At 41.0% G+C, this 24,841-nt stretch overlaps 2 protein-coding genes across 2 annotated transcripts in view; both read left to right on the forward strand.

Moving 5' to 3' along the window:
- Nucleotides 1–4,129, forward strand: part of ABCA12 (ATP binding cassette subfamily A member 12) — an 87,771-nt gene extending 83,642 nt beyond the window's left edge. The window contains exons 50-54 of the mRNA XM_088523800.1: nt 804–907; nt 1,109–1,201; nt 1,654–1,759; nt 2,432–2,569; nt 3,708–4,129. Coding sequence (XP_088379926.1) covers nt 804–907; nt 1,109–1,201; nt 1,654–1,759; nt 2,432–2,569; nt 3,708–3,827 — 561 coding nt within the window. The 3' untranslated portion in view covers nt 3,828–4,129. The remainder of the gene's footprint in view (nt 1–803; nt 908–1,108; nt 1,202–1,653; nt 1,760–2,431; nt 2,570–3,707) is intronic.
- Nucleotides 4,130–5,826: 1,697 nt separating this feature from the next.
- BARD1 (BRCA1 associated RING domain 1) overlaps nt 5,827–24,841 on the forward strand; it is a 39,546-nt gene continuing 20,531 nt past the window's right edge. The window contains exons 1-6 of the mRNA XM_088523694.1: nt 5,827–5,993; nt 6,147–6,203; nt 9,535–9,680; nt 17,895–18,889; nt 23,514–23,594; nt 24,294–24,466. Of these exons, the coding sequence (XP_088379820.1) occupies nt 5,827–5,993; nt 6,147–6,203; nt 9,535–9,680; nt 17,895–18,889; nt 23,514–23,594; nt 24,294–24,466 (1,619 nt within the window). The remainder of the gene's footprint in view (nt 5,994–6,146; nt 6,204–9,534; nt 9,681–17,894; nt 18,890–23,513; nt 23,595–24,293; nt 24,467–24,841) is intronic.

Here is a 24,841-nt window from a genome sequence, read left to right on the forward strand (position 1 = left end):
TCTGTAAGCAGATTTCTCACTGTTGTATTTGATCCCTAGGATTGATATCCTAGGACATAGATTTGTCCCAACTTGCATTCAGTCTGGCATTTCTGCCTTAACTTCTGACCACGTACAGCAGCCTTTTAGCTGCTTTTGCTGCTTGCAAAGTCCCAATAAAATGGAAGGCGGTGAAAATTCCCTAGTATTGACTACTGCCAGAACCCAAACTGTTTTATTTCTGCCTCACATAGTGTGTTATACTCCACAATAACAATTTAGCACTCAGAAATTGGCTAACAGTGTTATCAGCAATGCATAAAGCAAGAGACAACGACCCATCTTTCCATCTCTAGTGTATTGTCTTGCTTGCAAAGAGGCAGAGTGCAGGTGCATGTGGGGACCAAGTGCCAGTTGATAGCTTTTCATTTGAGATTGTGCCTAGAGTGTTTATGGGAATTTAAAACAACATGATATAAAATGCACAGTAGAGTTGGTCTTAGATGGCATCACCCAAAATATTCAAAGGAGTCCAAGTGAAGCTGGGAACCTGGTGACCCAGAGTTGCGACTGTAGAGGAGTGGGGCAGCTCCAAAGCACCATGTAGGTGGAGATTGGGACAATCTGACTTGCTTCTGCATGAAGAGAGCCTGGGATCAAACTTGTAATGCTAGTAAGAAGCTTTTCTCCATAATCTGTACCGATGGAAGCTGATCTATGGGATGTTGAAAATCTAACATAATGGTGACCCCCAAATGCACGCAAGTATTAGGAAGATCAGATTTTGTGTGAAAGTTTGCCTTCAGTCCTGTCTTTCCCTGTAGGATGAACCAAGCTCTGGAATGGATCCAAATGCGAAGCGCCACCTCTGGAAAATCATCAGTGAGGAAGTGCAGAACAAATGCTCAGTCATACTCACATCCCACAGGTAGGGCTGCTTTGACTTGTCTCTGCAACAGCTTTGGAATTTTGCTGTGGCTGAGTGGGGGAACTCGGCACTATTAAAGGGCCCCCATAGAACCACAGCACCTTAACGGTTTATGGGAAACTAGGAATGTTCTGATTGCTATATATATACTTTTTAGTACCTTTGCAATGACTTACTAGAGTTTCTTGGTTGTTTTTTCAGCATGGAGGAATGTGAAGCCCTCTGTACCAGGCTGGCTATTATGGTGAATGGAAGTTTTCAGTGCATTGGCTCCCTGCAGCATATCAAGAGCAGGTCAGTAAAATGTACCTATTTCACTCTTACCGAATGGCATATGGAGTTATTGACATAAGATAGCTTTGAGGGCTCAGTTCATGAGACCCTTGCTAATAAGGGGCATGACAGTAAAGCCTTGTTTTATTTCATTTTTCCTACTGCACCCTTGAAACTCTGTGTTAGTAATCTGTTTTCTGCTCACTTACAAACTGCTTTCAAGAGATGTGTTCCCCAAAATAATCTGCCCACTGTTTTAAATGGAAAATACATGGTGGGGGTGAGCTTCAATTTTACTAGATACCGCAATAGCTCAGTTCCTTATTGAGGTTCATGCCAGGTTAACATACCTAACACCATTCACTCTGCCAGGGCTGCATTCACCCAAAGAGAGGCAGGGCAGCCCTAGAAGATTTTTTTCTGTTTTTCTTTCCTATTGTGTTTATTTTTTGGTTTTTTTTTTTCCCTCCTAGGTTTGGAAGAGGATTTACTGTGAAGATGCACTTAAATAGCAACACAGTTAGCACAGAGATGCTGACACAATTTATGAAGTCACACTTCCCAAATACATGCCTGAAGGTAAATGGCAAATGGGATCAGGGGATGCCTTCTCGGTCTCCTCGCATTAGCCAAGAGTATCTTGTAAGACACACACCTTGTAACAAATTGTATACATAGATCTGTGCTCTCAGTGTAAGGGATTCATGCACATACTTGTCAATCCTATCAGCAGCATTGCCTGAGGGTTAGAGCATCCAAGTTCCTTGGTGGCATAAATAATCTCAGCCAAATGAACTTCTGCTCCTGTGACCAGTTCCACTGAAGCCCTGGGCTGCAAGGATATTCACTTTATACTCAGTGGGAAATGTGTTGGTCAAGTCCTTTCAGTAACAGAATCAGTGTAAAACATGAGTAACTGAGTCATGAATCTCACCCATTGGCTCAGTTAATCAAAACACCAGACTGGGAGTTGGAAATTCTGTGGCTTTCTTAAAGCTTCAGGCTCTGGGGGTTATTTATCATCCCACAGTTAAGAAAAACACAAAAAGACCCAATGGGTGAACATTAGCCAATACTGGACAACAATTTTCTCTACCTTTAGGAGCCAGGAGGAGTGAAACATCCTTCTTTCTGTTCATTCTGCCATGGTTTGGCTTCTCTTTCCTTTCATATTCAGCCAAATGGCCATCATATCTGTTGATCTCCATAGCTGGCAGTCCCTTGACTTTCCCCTCATTCCTGTTCTGACAGGATCGGCATTTCAACATGGTGGAGTATCATATTCCAGTCTCTGCAGGAGGGGTAGCAAACATATTTGATCTTCTGGAAAGCAACAAAGCAGCTTTCAAAATCAGGCACTTCTCAGTGAGTCAAACAACGTTAGAGGAGGTAAGGAATTAAGGATGTATGGCCATCTGTTTAAAACTGGGAACACTAGAGCAGACTGATGGTTACCATAATAGACTGCTGTACATAAGAGACTGCCTTTTGAAAGGGATTTCCATCCAGAATCCTCCTGGGGGTATTTTATCAGCACTACTGTCTCAGATGCCTGTGCTGCTGCTAAGAAAATGCGCATAGAAAGCTTCCTGTAGCATAAAGGATCTATTCCTCCTCTTGGCACATTTTTGCAACACTGATGTTTTCAGCAATTTCATGAAGGACAGAATCCTGGATCATCCCTGAGCCCAGTGCTACCCTTCCTGACAGTAGACTTTGGCCACTGATCCTGGAAATTTTCTTTTTTTCTTTTTTTTTTTTCCCTCTCTTTTTTTTTGTGCCATATTTGGATTGCAGGTTCATTTAGCATTACTTCAAGCTTAGCCTTGTGAGTATGTTACATTTTCTCTTGGAAAAGCATTCCCCCTGGCATCAAAATATTCTAGGAAACACCTCAACTGTAAAGACTACACACAGGAAAGCATCCTGTTCAGCAGCAGCAGTGTGTGGAGTATTAGGTCTGTCCAGGAGATGGGAGAAAAATGCAGCCTTATAATGCTGTGAACTGCTGAACAGAGGTATGCAAGGAGGGGTAAGGAGATCCTCAATATGTTTTTTAAAAAGGAGGCAGACACACAGCAGAGAACCCCAGGTAGTGCTTGGCAGGAAGATCATGTAGGTTTGTGTATGTGCAAGTGTGATCATGGGTGATCTAGAAAGAAGGTCCGTGCATTTATTAGATACTGTTGAAATGGAGGCTATGTGATTATATATATGTGACTGTGAATGGCAATTACGTATAGATAACTGTGTAAAATAAGACTAAAGTAAACCAAAAGAGCTGCTACACAAGAGTATATCTCGCTAATACTTTTGAAGCAAGAGCTGCAGGACAATTAGGTGTGGGAGTAAGCATCCATTTATATTAGACCAAAGAAGTCCAATATTTGTATTTCCAAAATCCAGCATGAATTCATTTCTGAGTGCACTGTCCAGTCTCGCAGTCAACTGAACAGCTCTTCCTCTTTTATTAATTTATTAATTCTTTAGACTGCCACTTGCTGAATATTTTCCTTTGAACTTCCAGGTTTTCATCAACTTTGCTAAAGATCAAGCAGATCCTGACAGTGCAGATGCTGGTCCTGATGTGACATCAGACTGCTGTGACATAAGTAGCCAAGGCAGCACCATAAGCTCCATCTACTGAAGGGACCTCACCACAGGGTATCAAAGGCTGGGAATAGACCTGAGGAATCCAGGGATTTCTTCCTCCCCTATTTTGAATGATTTTAGGACGGTGGGAATAAAAAAGTCACATTTTCCTAAAATACTTTTTATTTTGTTTTCATATGCACGTGTTTTGTTACTAGGAGCATGGTAGATGGTTAAATCTGGCATTTGTTTACAAATCAGATTGGTCTTTCCACAGGTTCTATTCCCCCCCCCCCCCCCCACCTCCCAGTTCTTGTTTTCTGACTGCTTTTATGCCTGTGAGGACTTAGCTGACATCACCTGCTCTTGCTGCTGGTGGGATGGCCGTGACGGAGCAGAGCTGCTGTCAGCAGTGCAGGGCGCTTGGCACAGGCCGCCCCACTGCAGCCCTCTCCTGAAACCCACGCTGCTGGCTTGGAGACAGCCTTGCTGCTCACCGTGGGGAAGTCACTCGGTTCTGACAGTTTCTCCACCAGTAAAACGGGGTTCCTGGCGCTGTCCTACCTCGCAGGGGTGTTGTGAGGATGTAGGTGTTACGTGCTGTGAGCTGCATATGCTACATAAAGCTTAGCTGTACATGTGGGTTATGTCAGTATAAATATAATTATTTTAAAATCGGTGCTTCCAGTTGTTTTGGTTTGTTCCTTTAGTTTATACCAGCTCCACATAATCCCTAGAATAAGCCCCTGTAGTTCCAGGCAGTTTCTGGCAGTCAGTAATCCCTCAAGAAAGCATTGGACCTTGGAGAAGTGATCCATCGTTCCCAAATCCAGTGTGCGGCCCAGACTGGCCAGTGCCAGCTTGGAGCAGAGGCCAGAGCAGACAAGGATCCAGCCTCTGAGACCCAACCATCCCAGAACCGCTCTTTCCCTTGCTCAGAAAATCCTTTTATCTGCTCAGCCTCCCTCTCCCAAGAGGCTCTACCTCTTCATCGTCCACCCCACACTCTTCTCCATCCTCTTAACTGTAGTAACCCTGTGTAATAAGGTAGGATTTTCATCTTCAAAGACTTGCCAAGCTACTCATACAAGGCACAGGCACATTGAATATCCGGTGTGTTCAGGATTTTACAGTGGGATTCAGGAGCTCAGAGCCCAACTACCACAGCAAGGAGGTCACATTTTCTGCACAGTCTTGCTGTAAACTCCCCCACCTGCAAGCAGGAGTTTTGTTACGGATGGAAGGTAATACTGAGCCTTGAATTATGCCTCAACCTGCTGCCTGTAATTAAAATGAAATTCAGCTGCTTTCCAAGAGCGTGTTTAACAGCTGCAGTTTGTAAGTAACTGAAAGTGGTGCCCAGACTTTCAGCATAGTTTCTATTATTGTGTCTCCAGCTCTGCAAAAGCCCTTTTTTTCCTCTCATTTTCATTGTGTATCTTAAAACAGAGCATGGTACAAAATTAAGCTTTCCTCTGATGGAGGGCTCGTGCTTCCTGCAAACGACTCAGAGCATGAATGCCAATGATTTAAATGCAGCCTTGTGATACCAATCAGAGCATTATTTTATTATGCTGATGGCTCTGCAACTGCCAGTGAAAGATGGATCTTGAGGCTCTGTCCAGATGTACTTTACATTTAATTGAGGAGAAATTGTGATACAGAGCTATTCTTTTGTCTCTTTAGAGTAGTAATCCCAAAAAACTCTGAAACACTGAATCACTTCAAGTTGTAATTTAATCGGGTAAAATAGATTTAAAAAAGAAAAAAGGAAATAGCGTCCTCGGATTTCCCACCCGCTTGTAGCTTGTACAAACATCTGCTTCATACAAGCGGCCGGTGCGGGGCGAGACCCCTTCAACCCAGCGCGCCTCATCCTGCAGCTACCGGCCGGTCGTGGCCACGCCCCCCGAGGTGGCCACGCCCCTCAGTCTATAGCCCCGCCCCACGTGGCGGGAACAGCGTTGGGCGGAGCTGCGCATGCGCCCGCGGGGGGCGCGCTGCCTTCGGCGCCTGCGCAGCGGCGTCGCGCGGCGAATTCGGAGTGGCGGGCGATGCGGGCGGCGCTGCGCGGCCGCTCGGGCAACCGGCCGCCTCGCGACGGGGACGGCGACAGCGACGGGGACGGCGCCGCGCCCGGCATGGCGGCGCCGGCCTGCGGCTGGGCCCGCACGCGCGCCGCCCTGGCGCGGCTGGAGGCGGCGCTGCGCTGCTCGCGCTGGTAACGGCTCCCCTTCCCCCTCTCCCGCCCAGCGCGAGGGCCGTTGGCGCGGCGGCCGTTAGGGCCGTTGGCGCGCGGCCGTTGCTCCCCTCTCCCCGTGCGGGCGCGCTAACGCTGTGGTGTTTTTCCTTCCTTCCTCCTTCCCGGACGCAGCGGCAGCCTCCTGCGGGAGCCCGTGTCCCTGGGGCGCTGCGAGCACGTCTTCTGCCTGTGAGTAGCGCCGCGGCTCGTGGGGAGGCCGGCCTGGAGGAGGGGGGGATCTCCCTCGACGCGTCCGGCTCCTCCATACACAGTATTTAAAAAAAAAAAAAAAAAAAAAAAAAAAAAAAAAAAAAAACGTCGTGGAAAGGAGCTGGCTGGTGCTACGAGGTTTCTGGGTTAGGCCAGTACGCCCCAAGGAGGTGCTGGTGGCCTCTTGGCCTGGCGTTGGGAGCCTCCTGGTGTTCCTGCTACAGGTGGAGTGAGCAGCCCCTGGCCCAGAGCCCCCTGAGGAGTGCGGGGACACCCTGTCCTGTGTGTCCTTGCTTCTCACAACAGCAAAGTGAGTTTAAAAAATACACAAACACAAAAGGAACAACAACAAAAAAGTAATATACCTTAAACATCCATTTGTTGGAGTTCTTCAGAAACTTTAATGAAGCAGTTTTGAACCGTCCAGTAGAACGGTGTCCCTCTATAGAGACAGGGGTAAGTGTGTCCTACTCTCCACTTCTAATCTAGTCTGGGCATTTGGCACTGCCGCCTCTTTGGGTGATAGTTACTGCCTCAGTAAAAGGTGGGGAAAGGCCTGTCTGCTCTCCCTGTCTCCAGCCGCATGCCCCTAATAAGAGCTTAAGGTGCTGAAAACTGAAGTAGCCCTGCAAGGTATTTTCATGCCTTTTAAGGAATGACAGTTTAAGGGACAGTGATGCCCCCCGCATCCTTAGTCCCAGGATGGATCTATTAAAAGACACACAAGTGACTTGGTTCTATCCGTACATTTCGGTTCCTCCTTAGGCTTGACCGTTAATTGCTGTGGCAGCTTCTGCCTTCCGAAGCAATTCTTGTTTTTGTTCCTTGCTCCTTTTGTACTTCCTGCTCGCAGAGAACTTTGTGAAACAACCTCTAGAAGCTTATACGTGTTTTTATAAAGTGTTCATATCTATCTTATGCTTTTTTTTTTTTGTTAGGCGGATTGTTGGATGACTGAAGTGTAGTGTAACGTTGATTTAATGAGTAGTTGTCAGGCATCTGAAGCCCTGTGGTTTATATTGGGTAACCCCTGTATGATTTGGATGATAGGTCTTCAGGAATACTTATTGTTGTTTTAAGTATTTTTAGGAAAGTTTTCAAGACAGCAGAAGATGATGTGGTTTGCATTAATAAAGTTGGAGGGAATAATGAATGCAAATCTTAAGCATTTACCTGTAGTGATTCCTTACTCCAGAAAAAGTTTATTTGCTGTTATCCAAGTTACTGTTAGGCAGTCATCTGTTCTTCTTTGTGTGTCTGACTTTTTAGTCATCAATTGTAGTGTCTGCTTTGATGGCAGTGTCTTGCATAGTGGCTATTAATTTTTTTTAATTAAACCAAAGGAAATTTAGATTAATTTGTTCCCAAGCAAGTTTGATAGGGGGTGGGTTGAATCGTCAGTATTCTGACGTGAATTTATTTCAATCCCTTGCTAAATAAAGGCAACTTATTAATATACTTGGAAAAGAGCGGGTGAATGGCCAGAGAAGGCTTCCCATATATGAGGTGAGAGTAATGAGCTGCAGTAATCAGGTCACGCAGTGTAAAAGGCTCTCCCTCAGCATGGTTTTTATTATGGGCAAGGATATTTATTAAGATCAGTTCCTGCAGCTTTGTCTGAGTATTTCTACTTAGTTATAGTTAATGGATAATGACTGTATAAACCCAACAGCTAGAAGTAATTAGAAAACGTCGTGATATCAAAGTCATTCCTTATTTCCCTAACATTACCTTTCACAGACTTGGGAGACCCGAGGCCAACCTTTCTCGATAACGAGAGCTCTCCTGGCTCTCCTGCTTGCTCTGAGTGATTTGGCTTTGACATATTCTGGCTGACATGGATGGTCGCTGTGATCACAGCAGTGCCTCAACCGCTGCAGCCATTGCCTTCTTGGCATAGGCTTCTTAGAGCACCAAACAAACATCTGACAGCAACTTTTATGCCATGGGCTTTCCATCTTGAAGTTAATTGAAGATGGGAGGTGATGTGGTGTTAGAGACAGAGATTTTTCTAAAGTGCTCTGTTCACTGGCATAGTATTTTTGATATTCTTAACTGGTATGCTCCTAGTTGATTTTTGGGATGCATGACTATGCATTAGATTCCAGGCTGGCTATGTTCAGAGTTTAATGTGTAGATTTTGATTTTCCCGTCCAGATAACCAGGCCAAGATATCACTGGCGTGCTGCTGGTTTGCATGCAGCATGGTCTGCTAACATTTAACCACATATCTTTGGCTATTTTTGTGCTAGTTGCTAGTTTAGTTTAGTTGCTAGTATGGTAATAAGCAGGGAGACTTTTGGAATTCATTTAATCCTGGGTGGTATATGTGTTTATATATATATATGAAATATAGGTATAGATATATTTATATATCATATATAAATATATATATATCACCCAGGATTGAATTAATTCAAATGTCTGCATGTTTGTTACCTTACCACCAAGTGACATACCTATATATAAAAATATATATATTATTTATGTTTTTATATATATATCTATATAATATTAAATAGGAGAGATGGGAGTTAAGAAATAACTGGGTCTGCCTAATGCAATCCAGAGAGCAAACTGTAAGGTCCTTTTGCTAGTCGCATCGAATGGATAAGCAATTTTAGGTTCATCTGTGCAGAGCAGTATTGCTAAGAAGGTACAAGTATTAAATGACCTTTACCAAGTAAATCTATGTTTTTCCCCTGGATCTCCTCTAGAGATAAATGCTATAAAAGAGAAAAGTCATGCAGTACTCTGAATGCCTGCAGATTCCTGCGGGACTTCTTACAGAAAAATGTTCACTCAGGTAAAACTTCACAATATGAAGAAAACTTTAAGTAGGAGCAAATGGAAGTGATAGTTCAGTGTGGATTGATTTTCCTGTCACTCATTTAACTCATTTCAGACAGGAGGGTGTTGGAGAATAGCCCTAGCTTTAGCTGCAGTGTAAAAGCACAAGGAGCTTTAAAAGTTCAAGCATAATTATTAACAACAGACAATGAATAAAAAGTGACTTGTAGCATATCTTGAAAATTTTGATCAGCCTGTGAATTTGAGAGTTAAAAGATGCAGAGATTTTGATGACAGTCTCCTAATAAGCTTCTGGACTTGGCTTGCTTAATTCTTCTTGTGTTTTGCCATGATAAATATCCCCTCTCCTGCCTTTATGACTAAGTCTTGCGTGCTCTGCAGTGCTAGTTTGTCAATGTTAAAATCGAAGCTTCTTGCTGAGTATTTGGTTGTGAAATGGTTGATGGCAAGTATAGAGATAATTTATACTGGATGATGAATACCTACACTTGACTTTCAGATCTTGTGTGGGTGACTGTGTTGGCAGAGAATGCCCCGTGTGCCACACACCAGCCTGGGTACAAGATGCACAGATAAACCGGCAACTCGATAACATGATCCAGCTCTGCAGCAAGCTGCAGCATCTGCTGGGGGAGGACGCCTCAGGTAAGAGCAAATGTGGGTCTCTGACATCCATTTCATTTCTTGTGCTTTTAGGGAACAGGCAGTGCAGTCCTTTTTAAGATTCTGAAAAGGTGTTCCAAATCATGTTTGGAAAACTTGATTTGAAGAGGACTGTCTGTATGGATTGCTCGTTCTTCAAATCTGTTTTTCTAGGAAATCTGCATGAGCAGGTAGTCCATAATTCATTAGAATCTGCCTTCAAAATTAGATGAAAGTAGGATGGGTTGCTAAGACATGTGCAGTCTAAGCACATAGAGGACAGTGCAGATATGAAACATTTTGCAAGGTAGCCTTCTTTAAGGGGGTCTCATTAAAGCATTAATCCATTAATGCACCAATATGCACGTGATCTTGGATTAATCCAGTAATTTTTGGATTAGGTTTTTGCACGTGATAACCTGTGCCCCCCGCTTAAAAGGAGAAGCAGGCAGATCTTGGTTCAGTCAGATCATTCTGATCCCAGACCATCAGCTGCTTTCAGATGATACAATGGAAACTTGTCTCTGCAGACTGCTGGGTGGTGCTCCAGGAAGATGATATTCTAGGAATTAGTCTCCTTACCAAATTTGAAGGTTGACTGTCAAAGTAGAAAAGACACATTCACTTGCATTCATTTCACTTCATGTCTTTTCTGCAAGCAGAGAAGCTTTTTTTGTGTAATATCAAGTTTGAGAAAACATTAATTTAGCTGTCAGATACAGAAAAGGGAATTCTTCCTTTATTGTTTGATAATATTTGTCTGAATAAGAGTTTTTTGTCTAATCCCATCAGCACCTTCAGATTTAAGGGATGGCTCTTTGTTGACGTCAAAATATGTAGATATTGCTGAAGTGTGGGGGCTGGATATCTATGTCCAGCTGCAAAGGAATAAATTTTATATAAATGTAAAATCCTCTGGGGATTCTATGTTTGGGAGCATAGAAAATATAGATGGTGCCTTAAAAGGGATTTCAATGGAACATTTTAAGAGGTGAAGGCTTTTCCAAGTATAGCTGTAAGAGAATCTGTGAGGAGTTACTTCTAAGGCTGTAAATACAGTATTTCAGTACAATCTGTTACATTTTTTTTAGATATTTTTGAGAACTGTTATAAATGGAAAATAAATTACTTTTGGTCTGAAGTTTCATTGTATAGAATTTAAATAATGTATTTAATGTCACAGTATTTCTAAAGAAGTTTACATGGAGCAGTTAAACCAAAGAAAAAAGTTTCTTGTGTCCTTCCTGATGTCTTTACTTCAATTTCTGTGCCTCCTTCTATGGAGATGGTCTTATTTAGAGCTAGAATTATGAGTTGATGTAGAAGATTACTTTATCAATTTTAAGCTTCCTTCTGTAGTAAGGATTAATGATCTTTTGGATGCTTCATACTTCAGTTATGGAAAAATCTGAGAGGTGATAATAGTTCACTGTCATGAGTGCTTTGGATGCAGCAAGTAAATGTCCACACCTCTAATGACAATCAATTATGTGTCACCCTGTAACAAATCACAACGTGCTCTACCTGCAGAGAATTTTTCAAGCTAATCCTTTAGGATTTTTTGCCACTCTGAACTGTTCTGGCAGATATGCCTCTCTCCATGGACAGAAATGCCTTGAAGTTAGTATTTACAAAATGAAATGTATTTGAGTTTGGACAATCAGAGCCTTTCTTATTAAGGGGCAACTTTCATGTTTTTAGCGCACTCTGTTTTTTACCAGATTTCTGCTTTTTTTTTCTTTTTCCTCCCTGAAAGGTCAGAAATTGTAATTTATGTTCCAGTAAAGGAAACAGACTAAAAATCAATCCTTCTCTTGAAGGAAAGAGTAGCAGTTGCAATGGGCATATTTTTACTTATTTGTTTTATATGCCTTTTGCATTCGTTTTGAGAGCAATTGTAGCTTGTCTTGAGGCTTCTGTTTGAGATCCTTGTTGACAGTTTCTAAGGAAAATGAATCATACTACCTATCTTTTAATCTAAAAAGACAGATTTAAGTCATCCCAGCAAGGTGTGTTTGTGTTGTCTTTAGAAATGTGCAGGGCTCCTGGGGCTTAAAAGGGCAGGATTAAGTGCACGTGTTGAATGCTTCACATATAAAAAGCCCTGAACCATCATGTTCCACAGCTCATCTGAGAGGGATCTTGCTGGGTATCCCACTGGGATGGCGATAGCTCTTTTCTTACTAAACAGTCTTTGCTTTAAGCAGCAACAGCAAACGATTTGGGAGTATTGGCACAAAACAGCCAATGCTTCTGTTCTGGGTTAAAAGGAGGAAGAACAAATGGCATTATAGAATAATAGCAGAGGGACAAATAGAGTAAAAGTATAAACTGGCTTGAAAATGCAAGCAATAAGTAGCAAAAGCTGCATCTCAAGTTTATTAAATGCTATATCCTCATCCTGTGGCAATATGGGGAAAGCTGGGACCTTTTCACTGCCTTCGTCTAGTGCTGTACTACTACAAGGGTACTTGTCCATCTGTTGGCTCCCAGGTTTTACCCTTTTTATAGGAAAAGCTTTAATTCCCTGTCCTAGGACACTACCCTTGGGAGCTGCTGTTAAGATACTTGTTTTATACTGGAAGGGAGTCATAGAATCATAGAATCATAGAATGCTTAGGGTTGGAAGGGACCTCTAGAGATCATCTAGTCCAACCCCCCTGCATACGCAGGGACACCTAAAGCACGTGGCACAGGACTGCGTCCAAGCGGGTTTTGAAGATCTCCAGAGAAGGAGACCCCACAACCTCTCTGGGCAGCCTGTTCCAGTGCTCTGTCACCCTCACTGTTAAGAAATTTTTCCTTAAGTTCCTATGGAACTTTTGATGTTTCAGTTTCCGGCCATTTCCTCTAGTCCTATCAGTGGCCACCACTGAAAAGAGACCATCCCCGTCCTCTGCACTCCCTCCCTTGAGGTATTTATATACACTGATTAGATCCCCTCTCAGCCTTCTCTTCTCCAGGCTGAACAGGCCCAGCTCCCTCAGCCTCTCCTCGTAGGGCAGATGTTCCAGGCCCCTGATCATCCTTGTGGCCCTGCGCTGGACTCTCTCCAGCAGCTCCACAGCCCTCTTGTACTGTGGAGCCCAGAACTGGACACAATACTCCAGATGCGGCCTCACCAGGGCTGAGTAGAGGGGCAGGATCACCTCCCTCGACCTGCTAGAGATGCTCTTCTTAATGCAGCCCAGGATTCCATTGGCCTTCTTGGCCACTAGGGCACACTGCTGCCTCATGGTCAACTTATCATCCACCATGACACCCAGGTCTTTCTCTGCAGAGCTGCTCTCCACAAGCTCGGTCCCCAGCCTGTACTGGTGTCTGGGGTTATTCCTCCCCAGGTGCAGGACCTTGCACTTGGCCTTGTTGAATTGCATGAGGTTTTTCACCGCCCAGTTGTCCAGTCTGTCCAGGTCCCTCTGGATGGCAGCGCAGCCCTCTGGGGTATCGGCTACTCCTCCCAGTTTCGTGTCATCAGCAAACTTGCTGAGGGAGCACTCTGTGCCTTCATCCAGGTCATTGATGAATAAATTGAACAGGACTGGACAATAAATTGAACAGGACTGGACAATAAATTGAACAGGACTGGACAGAGTATTTCAATCTAGGCAAGAGTTCTGTTGAGGAAGAAAGGTCTAAAGCAGAGTTTAGAGAAAATCATCTTGTGGACATAGTGGGAGAAGTTTAAGATGTTTTTCCCTCTTTGGAGGAGCCTTGTGTGGACGCACCAATTTCACTTCAATGCTGGGCAAGTTTAAACAGGTTTTTATTACTTTCTAGTGAATCAGACTGGAACGTGCAAGCAATCAGCAATTGCATCTCGGTTTGAAATGATTTGATAGGATTGCAAGATCATGCATCTCTCTGTCTAAGCTTTTCTTCAACTTGCATATATAGAGACCTTTGAGGAGGTAATACAGTGTAAATCTAGTAAGAAATGGATCTGAATTCTTCTAAAGGCATTTCATACTCTACATTAAATGTACAAAAATGTTGAAAATGTACAAAAAGCGTTCAAAGAAACATCCTGAAGGTAGCAATGCATGTAGTCCATTAACTTCACCATGATGTGGGGGTGTGATTTTATTTTTATACGCGCGCGCGCGCACACACACACACATATATAAAGTCATGTGTATGCAATTAGGTCTGCAATTAAGTTGTTAAATCTGAAGTTGTTCTTTATAGCTACTAAAGGATATAGAATGCCTTTTTTTTTTTAAACAAGATTAAGTCCATATTTGATAAAACTTCCATAGTGTTATTACTCTGTGGCTAATCTTAAGCATTTACCTATTTTGAGAATGTCTACAAACTCTGTAGCAGAAAGACATTAAGCGTCTTTCCAAGTAAGACTTATTACCTGTGTTTACTCTAAAATGTAAAATTGCTGTAATTAAATTGGGTAATTAGGAAGAACTTGTTGAATCATGGACATAGTATATAGCATACTTGAGATAAAGAAGATTGATTTACAGTAATGGTTTTTGGAATGAGTTTCTAAGTACTTCATCAGATTTTTCTCAGTTTGGTTCACTTTACAAAGAACTTCTCATGTATCTGACAACCATTTATAGATGATTTTACCTTATTCTTCAAAGCATAATCTGCCTCAGACTAATAGAGTCAAACTGGAAGACTTTCATTTTCTCTTCCACTTTTCTTGTGTAGAACTAGCCCTTGCAGCTGTTGGTCAAATCTTCTTAAGCTCATGTTGATGCTGGTGGACAGTAAGACAGATTAACTTTGATTAGCCTTTCTAGTGTTGCAATTTAGTTTCTCATTTACTGATGTGGAGGGGAAGATGTTGAACTCCTGCTGTAGCAGATTACACTGCATTTCATGTATGCTATGACATTTTTCATAATAGCTAAAGATGAGTGTTTGAATAGCTGGAATTTCTCCCTTTTTCCCCCCTGTGTTGAATACTTAACTTGCAAAATAATCATTCTTCAGTGAAGGCACTAATGTTGCACAGATGGTACCAAAGCACTTCCCTTTGATTTTTAATAAGGGAGTAGTTTGTCAAAGGGATTTCTCAACTTCTGTTCTGAAACCTATAATAGAGAATAATTTGAAAGGCACACAATGTGCATCATTACATTCCTTTGATGCAGATTAATGATAGCTAAACCACATTCTCTAATTGCTCCTTTTTTCCTGCTCTAGCCTGTTAGTACATCACAGCAGAATTTGGAAATACAGTTCTCCAGTTGCAAGGCACTGTGTAGCTCCTAATATTTGTGTCTATTCTGGACCCCCTTAACACTCAAGGATTTGAATTTTGTTTTTTATATCAACATGAGGAAACTTGTGTTTATTACTGCAGATAAGTCATTTAGTGTACACAGGGACTTCAGCTGGTGTATCATGTATATGAATATTAGATTTAATACATAGGTAATGAATGAAATTTGTAATTACTGTAGGCTGGTTCTAATACTGACTCCTGCTGCACATAGTCTTTACACTATCGCAAATGAATAAAGTAATCTAAACTTAATGAGGAAGGATCTACTGATTTACTACGTATCTCAGTGCATCTCCAGCATTTTGGGATGGGGGAGTAACTCATAGTTATGTATTAATAAGCAGAGTTTAATCTTAATCTAGTCATTTTTTCATTCCTATTAAGAAGCAAACTCTGTTGATTGTCTTCCAAGTTGGAGGCAGCAAAGAGTTTCTTTGGATTGATTTTTTTCTGTGAGCAATTTTCTCTAAAGGCAGTTCAACTGAATGCACTTAGCTCTCAGACAATACCCTCTTCATATAAATGAACATTTACATATTAAACTGCAGGATCTTCCCTTCAGCTTCTGAGCACGATCTTTGAGAAAAAAGCCCATCAAAGGATTAGACTTTCAAGGAGGGCCTACAGTTGCCACATCCTTGTTCTTTCTCGTTTTCGCTGCCTGAATGCGCTTGGGAAATGGAGGAAGGGGGAAGCAGCCTGTAAGAGTTTTTCCCTCTGAATGATGGAGTTTTGGAGAATGGCCCGGAAGCAGCCATTACCGGTTACCGTAGTAGAAATACTGGTAACCAGTATTACTTCATGGTAACCGGTAATACTTCATGGGCTCAGGCGATTTCCTAGATTTGCATGGTTGATCTCTCAGCATGTGGCAGGAGATGTTTCGTAATATAGATGACTTTTTAATCATATTCCACAAATGCTGCCTCTTCTGTAAAACATGCTACATCTTTTATATACCTGAAGGTGCTTCAGGTGAATACTTTTCTAGCATTATTTTTCTTATTTGGTGTATTTTTAGCAGGTTTTTAATAATTGGGCTAGTATGTCCTTGCCGAGCAACCAGCAATGAACAGCTCAGTTCAAGAACCTTTGTGATTGTTTTTTCACAAGCGCTCTTGATGCCAGAGGTGGTATATACATAGCTCCCAGTGTGAATACCTCTTTGTGGTATGTTACTTTAGATCCTGCTTCTGAAGGACAGTGCCTTTGATTACATTCATCATAAGGAATTTAAAGTCTTAATGAACTATACACCTGAAAACAAATTTTGGCCATCACAAAATTGCTGCAGCTTTTGCAAGCTGATTCCATTCTTGCACTTTATTTGGAGATGGCTGACAGTTTCAGCAAGGTAAATATTTTAGAAAGAAATCTGCTGGTTGTGTAAACAGTGAAGACAAGACAAATAAATAGTAACTGTGTCTTATTTTGCATCTGTTTGCAATCAAGCTCTTCTTTCTCTTTTAGACGTTATTGTTGCAATGAAAATAGCTATGATATCATTCTGAAGGCTAGCTAGTTATAAGATTTCAGTCTTGATTTCAGTCTCAATTTCAGTGCCTTTTTTCCATTTGCACCAAGCCCTGCCCTAAAGGAAAACTAAATAGCTTCAGTTTTCTACAAGAAAACTCTTGCCTATATGATCTTATTTTTATCAATCAAATGATTGATTAGCTACTCTCAAGCTGTGTTCTCAAAGGCAGATTTGCTCTGATGCCTAGCATATCCTGCTCATGAGTCTCCTAATACCTCACATATTTCAGTTCAAGAGATAAGTAATTTAAATCAAGATTGAGGAAACATTTAAGCTTGAAATGTCTATTTGGATGTTCAGTGACTAGCTACATAATTCTGCTTTAAGTGAAATTATTTCAGACTTTTCTTGTGTGTGTGTGTGTAAGGGGTTGGGATTGAGTTTTGTCGCATATTGTGATTCATTACAGCTTGATACAGAAAGCAGATTGTAGTTACCAACACTAAAATAGAAGAGAAGGTATAGAGAAGAAAAATAATCATTAGAGTTAATTCACTGAAATGAAAATAATAGAGTTGCAGAAAATCTCCAAGAATTTCACTTCTAATCCTCAAGACATTCTATAGCTTTTTATTCCCAGAATGATGGGATGGGTGTGTGTGTGTGTGTGGTGTTGGGGTTTTTTTTTCTTTATTTTGTTTTTAATAGCATTAAGATTAAAAAAAATCTCCCTGCTTCACTAGTCAGAATGAATATTGGTTTTGTGATTCTGATCCTTACGCATCACTAAGCGGGCTTTTGTAGTAGTCCCTGTGGTTGAAGGAAGCTAAAAAGATGTTCCCTGCTCAGATGTCCTGAGGTCTGAGGTTTCACAGTTATAGTAGGTTTTGGTAATAAGCCTCTTATTTACTTTGGGAAACTTGTCCAAGTAACCTAAAGCAAGCTAGATTTCCAAGAAAGAATCTGAGGATTTGTTTTTAGCATTCATCAGCACTGAGAGAGAAGTTGTCAAATTAAATTAGTTGTTGACTTAAAGGTCACTCTATACTCTTTAATTTAGTCTTAAGCCATTGAGGAGACTGCTTACAGATTCTGCTCTCACTTGTAACTTTATGCATAAGCACTACAGGATATTCGTCTTAGTTACTGATTTTAGTTACTGATTTGTAATCAGCTGCATGGTTTGATTTGCATAAAATTGCTTCATTGCATTAATTTAAAGAAAAGTTTAAGAAAACCACAAAAGGTAGCTTCCTTGCAGTTATTTACTACCAAGAGCTGAAGAATCAGATGATAAGGCACAATTATTCAGAGATTTTGTGTATTCTTCTGATTCATCCACTGATTCAGTGGTATTAGCCCAAATTTGTCAGGAAGACTTAACACTTGTTTGCCTGTGTACTTCCAGTTACTCTTCTGTGTGATCTTTTTTTTTTTTTTCTGCTGAAGAGTACTTTGCAAATTCTTTCTTCTTCCCTGCCTCACTTAGATGTAACTTGTGCTGAATCTACACAGCCAGATCGAAATTGTGAAGCAAAGAGTAAGAAGGAACAGATCAAGATGTGGTTCAGCCCAAGAAGCAGGAAGATTAGATGCACCCTGAACAAGAGAGAGCCAGTAACTAAAAGCAATAATGTTTGTGAAGATCCATCTTCAGCTTATCACTTCTTTCCTTCTCCTCCTCATGAGAAGCCTCCTAAGCAGGCCAAAAAGCCAACACATAGAATGAGTAAGAAGATGAAGAAGAAACGTCTAGCAGACATCAACAAAGTGTGGGGCTTCCAGAAGCTTGAGCAGAAAGAAGTTGAGCAAATTTCCAGTAGGGAAAAGCATGTGACGATTTGCAGCCAACCAGTAAACCTATGTACCCCAGAACCAAATAGCCCTGAGGAGACACTTCAGCAGGAATCTGTAAAAGATTCCAGCGAAAATATGGAAAATATGGGAATATCCCCACAGGCAAGATCCTCAGAGAAAAAAGATAGCAATGCAGATGTGTGTCCTGCACAAGACAGCAAGGAAGAGGTTTGTGTTCCAGAGAAACCACTATCAGTAGAAAATGAAGCTACTCCTTTAAAACGTGGAAGGGAGCAGGTCAGATTTCCAGTCACTTCTCAGTCTAAAAGACCAAGAAGATCTGAGAGGATTGTTAGTAGGAGTTCAGGCAGTCAAGAGTCTTGCTTGGAGGACCTGCCTCAGGGCTCTCCCATCTCCCTGCTGGCTGAAAGCCGAAGTCCAGTTCATGTTTGTTCCTCTGCATCAAAACGCCCTGTGGACACCCTAATGAAGACAAGAAGCTCTGCACTCTCCCAAGAGATAAATAGTCCTACACTTTCAAAAGTTCCCTCTACTCCATCTACTTCTAAGACTTGTAGTCAGATAGGAGTACCACCCAGTCCTTCTGTGTTGAAGTCTCCTGGTAATAACATGATCGCCAGAAGAAATTACAAAGGGGAGACTTTGCTCCACGTTGCTTCCATCAAGGTAGGATTTTCATCTGATTTCAACTTAAAACAAAGGTTTAAAATGTGGTATTAAAAATATTGTCAAAACCTTTTATTTCAGCACATTCTGGTTTGGATTGGGGGATGATGCTGGGAAATCTGTGAAGTCAAAAAAAAGTATTGGTGGAAATGCTAAAAGATGGCTCTCCTTGGATTTCAATGTATTTCAGTGTCAGCTATGCTTATGAATACTGGGAAATAATAATCAAATATTTTGGCCTTATATACCAGAAAGTGGTCTTTGATTCATTAAAACTTTTAATGAGTGTTTCAGATCTCACCAGCTCATCCTGATGGGCTTCAACTTGACCTAGTAATGCAGCCAGGACAGAATTTGCATTATTTACATAATATTCACTAAAGTTGCACAGAGTTGTCTTCAGGAACTTCATAATTTTTAAGAGTTAGCTTAGAGGAATGAAGTGCTGCTCCCTGGGATTCCTGCACTGTAGGCTGGCATGAACACTGTCCCCACAGCTAATACAGCAAAGGCAAAGTTAGGATGTTCCTTGTAGACTTTGCTTTTGTGTAGTCTTCATTGTGTTCTTGCAATGATACCTCCACTTATCTTGCTATGAAATTATTGTATTAGTTTCTGCAGAGGCAGAAATTCATGGGCTTTGCAACATTTTCTCTCCCTCCTTCTGCTATGTAAAAACTACACACAGATGAGGGAAGTTTGAATAGAGTCAAATTCATCAAAATAAGCAAGTGAGGGCTAAAAATATGGCAGCTCTTTCCTGTGAGGTCATTTCAAAGAGCTGGTACTCTGACAACTGAAATGTCCTTTGTGCTAAATTGTAATACAGAAGTACTGTAGTGCCAATAAAATGCCTGCATTGGTAGAAATGATTCACCTGTAAGCATGCTGATATTTATGTAGCATTTTATGCTGTTTTATTTTATGTGCGTCTTTGAGAGGCTGGCCTTGGAACTATTAGGTGTTCTTGTATGTGTGCTCCTGTAGTGGCGTGTAGGAGTATATTCTTTTTTTAAAAAACAATCCTATAAGATCTTTTGTTTATGGAAGAAGTGTTTTCCTCCTGGTCTGTTTTCTGTGTGAAATCTTTCTGGTTTCCACAGCCAACCATGTTTTCCCATGTGTGTAATGGGATGCAGTCTCGTATCTGCTCTCTTCAGAATGGAATGAAGTCTAATTCTCCAGGACTTACTTAATTATGAAATCTGTATTAGGGTCTAATATCCTGAATTTAATGAAAGTTAATTGAGTTCTGTCTTTTTTCCCCCTTATTTAAGAGATAATGATCATTATCAGGCATTAAAATTAAGTGTATTGTGCTGTTCCAAATGATTCCGAGGGATTGTCCCAGTTTACTACTTCTACTCTAATGATAAACTTAATGAAATCATAATGGTTCTCCAAAAAAAGAATATAGTGTGGATGAGCTTAATGCTGAGTTACACTAATAAATTAAAGTAAATGCAGCTCTTCCCGTAGTAAACAGCGGTTGTGTTTATCTTCTTCCATAGTCATTAGGGTTAAAAGTTCCAATCAGTTAAAATACAGAATGTGACCGACTGCATAGTCTAAACTGATAGGAAGTTGCCCCATCAACACCCCTTCCGTAGCTGAATTCTTTACTCTAAAATAATGAGCAGCTTGAAGCACTGATTTGGCTCTTAGGTATGGGATGATTACAAAATGCAGCACTGTGTTTACTACTTAGATTGTTAGTACAGAGCCTTATATCTATATGGAGACAAAAATCCTTTATACTGCCATGGTAAAGTCGTTCTAAGTTCCGTTTGTCTGTGTTTCTTCTGCCTTCTGCTGTGGTAAGGGAGCTGATGAGGAGGTTCACAGTGTGGTGTTGCTGCAATTATTTTAAGCAGATGAAAGATTGGTTGATACAGTACATGTTTTCAGAAAGTTGAATAGGACTAAAGTTAGAAGTTAAATAGTTTCTGACCATCAGTCTGTTAGTCTCAGGACGTAGTTGATGCTAGGGTTTGAATGGGGAGGGAGAGAAGGTCTAAGCCAAGTGAGTGTTCTACTTGTCACCAGCAACCATAGGATCTGAATCCTCATTGGGAGGGAAATGTCTTTAATTCCTGTGAAAATGCCCTCCTCTGTGTGCACTTACGTGACGCTTTCTTCTAGATCTGCCGACAGATGGCCCCAGTGCCTTTCTTGCGTCTCTTTTTTCCCTTTTTGATTTTCTCCAGGGCTCCTCTAAGCTGTAGCAGAGGAAGAGCAATCTAGTTGCATCACTTAGTTTTCACTAAGAATAAGTATTTTCATGTTGGTGCTGCTGGAACAAGTAAACTCAATGGACTCGAGGTACAAAATAGCTATTTTAGTAGTAGTCAAAGCAACACTTTGGAGCATGATTGAACTGGTAATTTCAAAACCATAGCTGGGTCTCTCGCACTGCCTTAGTTTTAGGAAAGGGACTTGAAAAGATGGAAGGTATTTGTGGTTGGCACAAGTAGGGTGGGCACCCTGCTAGGCGCTAAACCTTTCTGGTTCACAATTAAGTAACTCATTTAAGTGTGTGAGTAATCTTACCAACTTCAGTAGAACTAAGCCATGTGCCAAGCATGTGCTCTTTACATCAACCTCAGATGCTACCACCTTGCAGGAGGGACTCTAACACATTCCTGCTAAGCGTCTGCTTCTTCAATTTTTATTTTATACCAGATTTTCCACAATATAGTAGTTAAGAACCTTGTTAGGGGATAAAAGGCATGTCCTCCTAGCATACCCAATGTGTTTGAATTGAGAGCTTTAAGAAGTATATCCAGAAATTAGTTTATAACCTGTGAATAATTTTCTTGACAATTCACCTGTAATCCTGGCTGACAGCACCTTGCCAGTCCTTGTACAGTATCGTAGGAAGAATAACTTCCCATAGGTATTATGGCTACTGCAGGTTGTAGATGACAACACTTTTCTTTCTGTAGCTTCTCACAAAGCCCCTTCTCCATTCAGAACTCCTCTCTAAACTGAGAAATCCTAATCTTTTTAATTTTCATTTAGACCTAGTTTTCATTCTGTGTATGTTGTTAGTACTCTTGTCCACACCCGTGGTATTTCCTTTAATAAAACTTCAGTAGTATCTTACAAATTAATGTTTGTGCAGCTGTTCTGAAAAGCTATGATCCTGCTGAATGCCCACACGAGTTATTAGCTCTGCTGGCTGCTCTGTAGGAGTGCCGTTGAGATGTCAAACCCTCGTCATAATACTTGCAAACTTAGCTTTAACAGCTAAGCTCACATTTGTTCATTATAGGTAATTGTATCTCCTATCCATAGAAAATGATATCATGTTGATGACCCTCTAAGCTGCCTCTGAATAACTGCTGAGATTTGTATGTGTGTTTCCTTGCTGCCGTGAAGTATTCTGACAACAGAGTGTTTTATACTTTAGTTGCAAAAGCTTAGTATTTTGCTGGGATGTTTAGATTGTGAATGTAATGCCTGGAAACTTAACTCTGATATGTTGATTTGCTTGACTGCTGTAAAGCCAGTGTTTCTGGGCTTTGCGTGTGTGAATTTTGAGTTTACATTTGTTACATGTTGGATTCATTTCTGCTGAGCCAAGTTTGCTATCTTGGTGGTTTCTCTAAGTATAAAGGATTAAGCCATTCTGTGCTTCAGAAACAGGAGCGGGGTGCATGGGAGTGGAGGGCACCACTCCAGAAAGAAGAGAGAAGAGCTTGGAGCTTGCTTCTAGTCTCTTGGCTGTTGTTTGTTTGTTTGCTTGCTTGTTTTGCCAGTTTTTTAAAAGATTTGTACTGCAGAGATTTCCATGCCTCAGCTTCTTCTTGCCTGTTTATAGTTGCATTTATATATGGTCCAGTCTTACCAACTTTCTTTCCTATACTTGACTTTGAGCATCAAAACCTTTGATTCAGAAACTCTGTGCTGTTGCTTTCTTCGCCTTCTTTTTATTCAGGCTCTTTCTTCTCATAATCTCTGCATCAGTTTCCCTCTCTTTCTACTTGTGTTTCCTCCTTTACAGTAAACCCTCAGAGCAGTGTTTTTCCTCTGCTTGCTTTACCCTGTGGTATTTTCTGCAAATGTAGGTGTGCAATGAAAGCTGTTGCAGTAGAGTAACTACCAGAAGGAAAGGTCCTGCCTGTTTCAGCATAGCTATAATTGCAGTGCTAAATAAAAACCCTTTAATTTTCTTTTTGACTTGAGGAGTTACAGTTGACAGGTTTGTCAAACATGTTTATCTGTTTCAGCAGTGCATGGTTCTATCCAGTTATTAAGAATAATTTGGAAAAAATATAATAATTTGAAGGAGGTTCAACTTCTGAATAAGTATCCTGGACTTAAATCCTTGCAGTCATTTCAGTGAGTAGACTGTAATCAGCAGACTTGTCCAGCTATGTATTCTGAATTAAGACAGTCTTCAATACCTAACTTGCACTGTTCGTTAGTTAAGTTGCACGTGCAGGTATTTCTGCTCTGATAAAGAGTGATGGATTCCAAGCCAATTAAATTTTTATCTTCACAGTTCCTGAATAGGAGACTTAACATTGCATTTTTATTGAAACTAAATTAATCTGCATCTTTAATTTTTGTTGTAGTATATCTTTGCTTCTTAATGGTAACTCTTTATTTTCTTATTTAGGGTGATTTAGCAGCTGTTGAACAGCTACTAAAAAATGGAGCTGATCCTAATGTCAAAGACAATGCTGGTTGGACACCGCTGGTGAGTATTGTAGGCTTTTTGTCATTTTATCTCTTGATCTATTTTTATTTCATCCCTTCTGTTTCCCTGTTATATTTTAGACCCTTTTCCATAATTCACTGTCACCTAAATGTATTCCAGGTGAAGAGGTTCTGACAAATAAGTGTAAAAGGAGTAGTTACTAGCAAATATTTTTCCTGCCCAAATCCACCTTCCCTTTGCTAGGGCGGGACATTTAAACAAGTTTGTCAGTTTGTGATTCTGCAATTTTTACCCATGCCTGTTTTCTGCAGTGAGTGCACTTCATGGATTCTTAATGCCCTCCGCTGTTCTTTCCATTTTCGAAGTGTATGAAGAGGCGGAATGAAGAGACTTGCACACTTGAATTAAAGCAAATAAATAAAGGTCTCTTTCCAGCCGTAATTTCCTTCTTTTTGAAGCGCGCCCTTGACCAAGTCTGTTATCTGGGAGGCTTTTTTTCTCTAGTCTGATTTGCATTTGGTTGGTCTTTATTTAGCTCCTTTTTCATGCTTTTGGAGTACCAGATTCCAAACTTAATTCAGATTAGGAATGTAGTGCAGTGTTTTTGCATTGGCTTCCTCGACCATCTACTGAGAGATATTTAAAAAATGAGTGTTCAACTTGTGCAACAGAGATGCTCCCTCTTAATTCTGTTTCATTTGAGTTTTCTGATCACTACTTATGGATCTCCTCACCTAGCACGAGGCATGTAACCATGGGCACAAGGAGGTGGTGGAGCTGTTGCTACAGCACAGAGCACTGGTGAATACTACTGGCTATCAGAATGACTCCCCACTTCATGATGCTGCCAAGAACGGGCACGTGAGCGTGGTCGAACTGCTGCTTTTGCATGGGGCATCCCGCGATGCAGTGTGAGTAATGGGAAAAGTTGTTATTTTAACTGCAGGATTAGCTGCACATGTGGAATGTGTTTGGTTAAATATGAAACAAAGCTATTACTACATTATATGCATTTTACTGTTCTGTGTGTGTGTGTGGTAAGTGTTAAACACTGTATGCTCCACTATGCTTGTGCCCCCCTTTTTGAAGTCCTTGAAATGCTTTTGTTTGTTTGTTTGTTTGTTTTTTATTTTTAAAACTTTATCCATGTGTTTGTAAAAAGCTTAATTATAATTCTTAGTGAATTTTGTTTTGCTAAGCTTCCTGAAGATTTTAGCACTTACATATGGAGGTACTAAAGCATCTGTTAATTTGTGAATAACCCAGTGAACTACCAGTATTGCAGG

Source organism: Tinamus guttatus, unplaced genomic scaffold, assembly GCF_059628265.1.
Source record: "Tinamus guttatus ecotype Peru unplaced genomic scaffold, ASM5962826v1 Tinamus_guttatus_pri_ptg000197l, whole genome shotgun sequence".
In the NCBI taxonomy this organism is placed as follows: Eukaryota; Metazoa; Chordata; class Aves; order Tinamiformes; family Tinamidae; genus Tinamus; species Tinamus guttatus.